Below are 9,178 nucleotides of genomic sequence, written 5' to 3'. Positions count from 1 at the left end.
AATTTCCTTCGGTTTTCAAAGGCCAGAAACTGTATACTTACTCTATTGGTTGTCTAAGGAAATCAAGAATTTTTGCAAAATTACTTTTTACATCCCAAAACGCTTCAGCAGGAACTCTTAATGTTTCTGGATTCCTTTTCTTCATCGTCAGTAAAATAATAAAATGAAGAATATCCTAGACTTGGTTTTTTCCGGAAGTTTGTTTTCTTAGTCACCTATATAATATGCATATGCATGAATTAGTGATAATATCTTCTAATCGTATGTAATTAAATTGCTATACCAAAATTTGTTTTCATCCAATAGAAAAGCATCACCTTGGCTCATCCTAACACGAAACTTAATCTCATCGTCGGTCAAAAGTCCAAGAAGGTAGCATTCCTAACTGGAAATATGTGCGGTGACCAATGGACATAACCGAAAATTCCTTCATATGTTTGAAGCTGATTGATAATTTTATTCATATACGCATTAAGGTGTTTTCAGAATAGCCTATCTTCATTCAAAAGTAGGCAGCAGTAAAAGTGCACGCTCGCGTGAGCCGGCTCTCACTTTAATTTATAAGTAGTGAACAATTAACATTTCCCTAGAGATTATTAAGCAATTTTATTGGTTCAAAATGGATATCAGAGAAAAGTTCAATTATTACTATTATGAACAAGCAGGTGAGTTACATATTAATAATATTATTACAAATTCACAAATTAACTTCTTCCGAATTTTTTTTTCGCATAAAATAATGGCGGGAAAATATAAGCGCGAAAAATTAAATAATAAATTATTTAAGATCGCGATTGTGTATCATGGTCAAAGATATTTCTAACCTTATTTAATAGTTTTTATAATTTGGTCTATATTGCGAAAAAATTGATAATTAATTAGAATCGTTACTAGATTTCCTTTCTAAATAACAAGAGTAGAACATCAATTATTTTTATTTATTTTTAAATATTCCTTTAAATAATAAATCAAATGAAAATATTTTAAGAAAAGTAAAAAAATTTACTAAATTGATAGCTATAAGGTTATGATTGTAATAAACGTAAGAAAACGTATAATAAGTCTTTTTTTTAAATAAGTAAACAATAGCTGCTGAAGCTAAATAAACAAGTGAATTTTTATTTTTTGAACGTACATTTTTTTAAATCTTCATAAATATGTAACGGTTTAAAAATTGTTGATTTTCGCACAAAATGATAAATTGATATTTATTTGTGCGGGATAAGACCTTAATTATTAACACTCGATATATTATTTTATCAATTTTTGAACAAGTGCAAAAGAGAATTTTTAAATATATTTTAATTCCTTAATTTAAAATCTTTCGGAAAAGAAAATATTTGCAGCATAAAATGCCCAGAATTATAAAATTGGCGAAATATAAAAATGCCGCATAATATCTAATATTATCCAATTTCAAAATTCGCCATAGTTTATAGTATTACCGAATTTTAAATTCCCGAATAATAAAACTTCCAACAGAGAACTGCCGATTTGTGAAATATCTGATATAAACAAATTTCATAAACTGAAAATAATTAATAATATTAAGTAAGAAACTGTTTTTATTGTTTAAATTCGGTTATTTTAACAATCGAAAAATTTTCCAGTGATATTGTGCAATTCGGTAATTCTCTGCCGTGGAATTTATTATTTGCCAATTTTAAAATTCAATAATATTACGAACTGTATGGAATTGCAATATTCGGAAAGTTTTACATTTTGTAACATTATAAACAGTCGACTGTAGTTTAGCGAAAAATAATTGCCAAAATTAAGAAATCTTGAATTACAAAATTCCGAAATAATAAAATTTCTGAATAGTTTCTAACATTGTCGAATTGAAAAATTCAGGAATAATAAAATCCTCGAATTGATAAAATTATAAATTTTAAAAATTAATATTATTATAATATTGAAAATAAAACAATTAAATATTTTAACAAAAGAAAATTTTTTAACGATTCAATGCATTCTTTAAATTAGTGTTTAAATATAAAATAACAATAGTTGAAAAAAATCGCAATACAAGTTTTTTTAAGGGCATAGTAGTTTCTTAAAAATTATTGTTCTTGTAATAATAATCTTATTCTTATATTGTTTTTTTTTGCATTGAGAAATATTTTTTTTTAATATAATTATTTTAAATTCGAAAAATAATTTAGAAAAAGTATATTGAATATAAAAAATAAATTTTTTATTAAAATATTTTATTCTTGTAATTTTAATAAATAATTATGCTCGATTGAAAATCGATTTAAAAATTTTTTTTTAATTCGATTATTTTTTTGAGTAGTAAATGTCATTATTCGAGAATTTTCAGATTGGCATTTTCAAAATTTCGGGCATTTTCTATTGCGAATATTTTCTTTTATGGGAATTTTCAATTTGAGAAATTGTTACATATTTGTCTTTCCCATTTGTTTTAAAAAGGATAATTTACTAATTAAGTTTCAGTAATTAAGATCTTGTCCCAAACATATCAATATTAATGTATAATTTAGAGCAAAAATCAACATTCCAAACACCATCAGGCACTTAGGAATATGTAGAAAAAAATCAGTTTCTCAATATAGAAATAAATTATTTTGATTATTTATATTAATTGGCTTAGTTATTATAAATATTAAATTGTATTAATTTTAATTGATCAGATATAATTTTTTCTAAAGTATTAACAAAATTTTTGAAAATAATTTAGCATGCAGCGTGATATTTTCTAATATTAATAATCGTGATAATGCTAGTCTTCTTTTTTAGATCCACGTGTAACGGATTGGCCTCTTATGGGAAGCATGTGGCCTACTTTTTTTATACTAGTCAGCTATGTATATGTTGTGTTCCAATGTGGTCCACGTTATATGAAGAACAAGCCCGCATATGATTTAAGGACGTTTATTAGATGCTACAATATTTTTCAAATTGTAACAAATGCTTATATAGTAAGAGAAATATTAGCTGTTTATCCAGATGCCGCAGCTTTACGATGTGTTCCAGGAGATTATTCAACCACTCCGAGTGCTTTAAGAGTACGTAAATTCGAAAATTCAAAAATTCTAAATGATAGCGTTATAATGATATATAATTTATATTATTTAAAATATTTAAAATACTTTTATTCTAAAACCCTCGCTTTTAAAGTCACATTTCGGCCCTTGATCATGAGTAAATTTACCGCTAGTTTTTTTTCACGTCACTTTAGTTTTTTGAAACTGCGTCATTAAAATAATATAATATATAATAATTTATCATTAATAATTTATAGATAGCAAGAGCATGTTACTGGGTATCATTATTGAAAGTCATTGACCTGATCGAAACTGTAATTTTTGTGCTCAGGAAAAAAAATAACCAAATAACATTTTTACACGTTTATCATCACATAACGACTGTACTGGCTGCTTTAATCTCCTTAAGATATGTTGCTACTGGAATGGCAGTTTTTTATCCAGCAACAAACTGTTCAGTTCATGTCATCATGTACACATACTACCTTCTCAGCAGTATAGAAGGAATTAATAAAAAAGTCTACCCCTTTAAAAAATACGTGACTATTATACAAATGGTAAGTTTTATTATTGTTATTGTTTTCTTAGGCTGATCCATTTAAAGTCTTATTTCGATCTTTGAACATAATTACATATACCGCCAGACGCCTCCACTTCACTTCAATTTTTTTTTTTAATTGCACCATTTAAGATCAGCAACACCGATATTATTATATTGACTTTGAAAGTAGTCTATTTAAGTCCAGTAGCACTGCAGTTAAAAAGCTATTGTGCTTTGCCTTTTATTTGAAAATCCCCCCTGTTAAAGTATCATTTCATTTTTGAACATGAGCACATTTACCGTCAAACGAATTCACTTTAATTTTGGTTTAAACTGCATAATTAGGATCAGCAGCACCGACAATATTATAATAATTTTAATTTGGCAATGTTTAATTTTTCCTTTTGTTTCAGGTTCAATTTGTGTTTTTAATTTGTCATGCCATTATCTCTCTCTTGCCATCTTGTCCAGTACCAAGATTACCAGGCCTTGCAATGCTTCCAAATGTGATTTTCAACTTTACGTTATTTTATAACTTTTATAAAAAATCCTACATGCAACCTAAAAAGAAAAAAGAATAGGCACAATTTTCAAAATATGCAATCCAATTTAAAACTCGACTCCTAGCATTATTGTTAGGTAATAGAAATATCAAATGTGTGACATTATGCATCTTGCCAGAATTAGTTCTTAAGTTTAGCATGCAAAGTGTATACATTTTTTGTACAGAATCTTTTTAAATAAAATACAGGATTCCTCCGTATAAAACTCTAAAGAATTTTTATTACCCCAGAAAATAAACGAGCAATTTTTTAATGAATTATAACATCACCAAATCACGCAATATCGTGCAACTGTACTTTATTGATTCGAAGAGGAAATTAATTTTAAATGCGGAATAGAAATTTCGAATAACAATTATTTTTTACGTTTATTCGTTAATCGCTTTTAAAGTTATATAAATCTAATTGCCCTAAAATTTTTTTAAAAATTCAAAAAGATTTTTGAACATTCCAGATACATCGAACAAAACTATTAACAAAAAAACTATCCTGCAACCAAACAGTCGAATTTTCAAACCAAAAAAGATTAAATATTTTCTAAAAGAAAAAAATTTTCTACAAAATAGTATAATTTTTTAACCCGACAATATCAATTTACAACAAAATTATTCATTTTCAACCAAATAGTTGATTTTTTTATAAAAATACATTAATTTTTTACCAAGAATATTCATTTAGTACTCAAAAATATTAATTTTAAACTAAAATGATGAATCTCCAACCAACAAATGATTTTTGAATATAAAAAGTTCAAACTTGAAATTAGAAGTTGAATTCTCAAGTAAAAAATATTAATTTTTATCAAAGAATGTAATAGCTGATATCTGAATCCAAACAAATTTGAATTTAAATAGAAAACAATTAAATTCATGTAAAAAACGAAAAAAAACAGTCAAATTATAACATTTAAGGGAAAAATAATGCTTGATGCAAAATAAAAATTTTACATAACTTTTTATTAATTAAGCTTCTATGATTATTTTCTTTAAAGTTATATAAATATAAGTTTCCTAGGTTACTCGAGAAAATTTAAAAATATTTTAAAAGTTTTTAGATAGGTCGAAGAAGTATGTTTGAAAAGGATTTTACCACAATTTTTCGGCAATATTTGAGTCCGTTTAAAGCATATTTAGGGCTTTTTGATTATAGGAAAAATGGAAAAATATTAAATAAGTTTTCGGAAATTCTCTGAAAAGTTTCAAATGGTTTTAATCTATTTAAAGCTTCAAAAATTCCTAAGTATCTCTTGAACTGGCTCACATTCTTCCTAAATTTTTTTTTACATGTTCCAAAATTTAATTTGTTCTATTATTATTCGATTCATTTTTTATTCTGCAAAATTAAAAAATTGGCATAAGACGTTCCAATTTCTATGTAGACAGTTTAAAAATTTTGTTTATATAGTTTAAAATATTTTGTATGACACATGCATGATTTCAGCCCTTTTCGAAGCCTATGAAGCGGAGCTAAAGCTCTAACTTTACTTCCTAGATAGTAAAAAGTGACGTCAGAGGTGATTAATAAAAGATATCCATCTATAAGCTTGCAATTTAAGATACTCAGCCCACTCACAATAAGAACTCTAAAGAAATTTTGGTTGCTGATAATAGAATGTTGCGGTAATTTATGGAAAGTTACCATATATAACTAGTCACATTACCATTGAAGACTGAAAATGTCCAGGAATTTCTGGAAATTCATAAACATTTCCAAATTGAATCTTTGGTAATTTACCCATAAATTACCTGTAATCTTACCAAAAATTTCATAACTTTCCGGAAATTAAAAAAGAGGTTTAAAATTGAATGTTCGGTGATTTATCTCAATTTAACATGAATTACTTACAATATTACCTTAAATGACCAAAAATGTCATAAATTTCTGGAAATTTCTAAAAATACTGAAAATTTAAATTTAGATCATTTATGGTAGGTTCCAATATTTACCTGCAAAATTACCATAAATTTCCGCATATTGAACACTTCTAGATATGATTTTAAGCATTTTATCTTAAGTTATTATAAATTTCCGGTAATATTACCATAAATTACCAAGCATCTCATGAATTTCCGCGAATTTATAAACACTTCTCGATATTATTTTAAAAATTTTATCTGAAGTTATCATAAATTTCCGATAATATTACCATAAATGACCAAGAATTTCATAAATTTCCGAACATTTATAAAAATGTTTAAAATTGAATTTTGGGCAATTTATGGTAAGTTACCATATTTACCTGTAAGATTACCATAAATACTGAAATTTTCCATAGATTTCCGAAAATTTATAAATATTTCGAGATATAATTTTAGGTATTTTATCTTAAGTTACCATACATTTTCGGTAATATTACCATAAATTACCAAAAATTTCATTGAATTCCGGAAATTTATAAAAATGTTTCAAACCTAATTTTGGATAATTTATGGTAAGTTACCATAAGTTTCCTTTAAAAATACTGCAAATCTTGCTTCCTTCATTTGAAATCTAATATGGGCTGAAATCATGGCTGTAATTCGAGACATGTATGTAATCATCCATTTGTTATAAAAAATATCGTATGCGCCAAGGAGGAGAGGAAATACTATTTGAATCTTCGATTAGCATTAATTTTTCATAATGAGAAATTACTTTAAATATGCCCAGGAATCTTGAAAACAATTCTTCGAAATCTTAAAATCTCTCAAAATTTTTAAAAAGTTTAATGTTTTAACTTTAAATAATGTTGGTTTTTTTGTTTTTTTGTTTATTTTAAATAATTAACATTTTTTCTAAACTTCTAAATATTTGTTAAAATGATTTAAAATTTTCCTAAAATTTAAAAAAAAGTTCTACAGATAAAAATTCTTTAATTTATTTTAATTCTTAAAACAAATTTTATAAAATAGAAAATCAATTAAAGTATTTTCATAAATCATAAGATAATTTTTTATTCATTTTAAACCTTTTAACATTCTATAAAAAGCTTTTCATTTTTTTGGTTCGTAATCTTTAAATATCTACATTGTGTTTTAAATTTGTTAAAATCTTTCCTTCTTGGAATTAAACTGTTCAAATAAAAAATTAATTAACATTTTTCCTTGAATGTTAAGAAAAATGTTTTATTGTCTTAATTCCTTCAAAAAGCCTTGAAAATATTCCAAATTTTATTTTAAAATCATAAAAACTATATTTTGTTTAACATTAGTAAAAATATTTGTAATTTTCAAATTATTTTCTTATCTTTTCAAAACTTCTAAAACTTCGAAAGATGTTTTGAAAGAATTCAAACTTTTTCTAGCATTTTTTTAAATCCTGCAAAAATTGTCTGATAATCTTCCAGATCCTTTTTAGAGATATTTTAAAATTATTTTTGTTAAAACTAACTGATTTGCATTTTTTAAATTATTATAACCTTAAGTGGTTTCGAAATTGCATTATTTTTTTAAACCCATTTCGACATTTCCCATTATAACAACAAGTTTAACCTGCAGTTGTACAAATATTCATCTTCTTTGAAAACTAATGAGTTTTTACTGAACATGCCAATCACCGCTGACAATACCCAACATAACCTAAAATTGTTTAAAAGTTGTGCGTTTCTTTGAAAACGAATGATTATGTATTAAAAATACCCATTTTCATTGTGAAAGACTAATAATTTTTGAATAAAAATGTTAATTTTTGACAAAAAACACTCAAACAATTAGAAATTGCACAAGATTGTACATTTTATTATTTCCTACAAAAAACAATTGGATTAATTTTAGGTCGAATACACCAACATGACCTGTAGCCATGGAAAATTTTTAATATTTTTTGGTCTCTGATAATATTTTATTAAAATAACCAATAATTTCAAACTAAAAATATGAATAGAAAATTATAGAAAATTGTTCGAAATTTCGTAAATTTCTTTTGAAATCTGATAATTAAAAAAATGTACCTGTAAAAACACTAATATAACCTGAAACTGTTTAAAACTGGTAAATTTTGTTCGAATTATGATGATTTTTAATTGAAGAAAATAATGCTATATTTTTAGCTAGGTGGTAATGGTACAAGTAATTATTTAAAATGAATCTGTTATATCATCAGCGAATCTTACTTTACCAACAGTACATAACCCTCCAAAACCATGAAGGCAGAAAATCCACAATATCGACCAAGTTAAGAATCTGAAATAAGAGAAAATGCTTAAAGTCTTAATCAGACTAGGAAAAAAAATCTATCTCTTTTCGCTCCATTGAGAACCGAACCACAGAACTTCTGATTTCTGGAAACGTGCTTTTTCATTAAGCTTTTAGGAAGATCATAATAAGAACCTTAATTCAAGAAAATAACGTTCAAAATAATTTTTCAACCTTAAATTATCAATTTTTGGTGTGAAATTCCAACGTAACCTAAAACTGTCCAAAACTTTTGAACTTTTAAAAACTGATAACACAGTTTCCAAGTACATATTTTAAAACTAATTTACTCTTGTTAAAAAATTTTTTCGTATTTAAATCATGGAAAGTTATTAATTGTGAATATAAATGGTACAGTTGCTGAATTTCAAGAAAATAGTATTTCTTGTTTAAGATATTTGGTACGTATTTAAACAATTTTCCTTGTTTAAAATTATATTCCCCTGTAAAATGTAAACAGTAATTTTTTTCAAATTAATGACACAATTAGCGAACCTTAACTTTAATATATTTGTAAACTATATTTGGCATATATTTAAACAATCTTTATTGGTTTAAAAATTGTTTACCCTGCGAATCTTGAAAAGCTACTACTTTATGGAGTCAATAACGCAGTTAAAGTAGTCCGGCTACTGGAAAAGCTAGTCAAAGCTATGTCGATTATTTTTTTATGAAACTTGAAATTAAATACAAACCCGCGTGAAAAAAATGTGCATGGCACTAGTATGGCAAGACACTTGGAAATACGAGGGTAGTTCAATAAGTCCTTAGAATGAAGTATAAAAACAATAATTTTTTAGGTAAATTTTTTTTTATTTTTCAACATAATCTCCTTGGAGCTCTATACACTTGGTCAATCGCTTTTCAAGTTTTTTTAATCCTTCAGAAAAGTGC

The 9,178-nt window shown here is 25.5% G+C and overlaps 1 protein-coding gene across 1 annotated transcript; it reads left to right on the top strand.

Moving 5' to 3' along the window:
* Window positions 1–619: 619 nt before the first annotated feature.
* Window positions 620–4,214, top strand: LOC117171971 (elongation of very long chain fatty acids protein 4-like). Its single transcript, XM_033359668.1, has 4 exons — window positions 620–665; window positions 2,761–3,029; window positions 3,266–3,565; window positions 3,963–4,214. Exons 1-4 carry the CDS (start codon window positions 620–622, stop codon window positions 4,128–4,130), a joined length of 783 nt encoding a protein of 260 aa, XP_033215559.1. The 3' UTR covers window positions 4,131–4,214.
* The last annotated feature ends 4,964 nt before the right edge of the window (window positions 4,215–9,178 follow it).

Source organism: Belonocnema kinseyi, chromosome 4 (genome assembly GCF_010883055.1).
Source record: "Belonocnema kinseyi isolate 2016_QV_RU_SX_M_011 chromosome 4, B_treatae_v1, whole genome shotgun sequence".
Classification (NCBI taxonomy): domain Eukaryota; kingdom Metazoa; phylum Arthropoda; class Insecta; order Hymenoptera; family Cynipidae; genus Belonocnema; species Belonocnema kinseyi.
Note: the sequence above shows the minus strand (reverse complement) of the source record. Positions and strands in the feature narration are given on the sequence as shown.

Excerpts from the sequence above, each read along its gene's own strand:
- LOC117171971 (XM_033359668.1), top strand. The coding sequence starts at position 620 with ATGGATATCAGAGAAAAGTTCAATTATTACTATTATGAACAAGCAG. Across the intron at positions 3,030-3,265 it reads CCACTCCGAGTGCTTTAAGA|ATAGCAAGAGCATGTTACTG; the intron begins GTACGTAAATTC and ends AATAATTTATAG. Across the intron at positions 3,566-3,962 it reads ACGTGACTATTATACAAATG|GTTCAATTTGTGTTTTTAAT; the intron begins GTAAGTTTTATT and ends CTTTTGTTTCAG.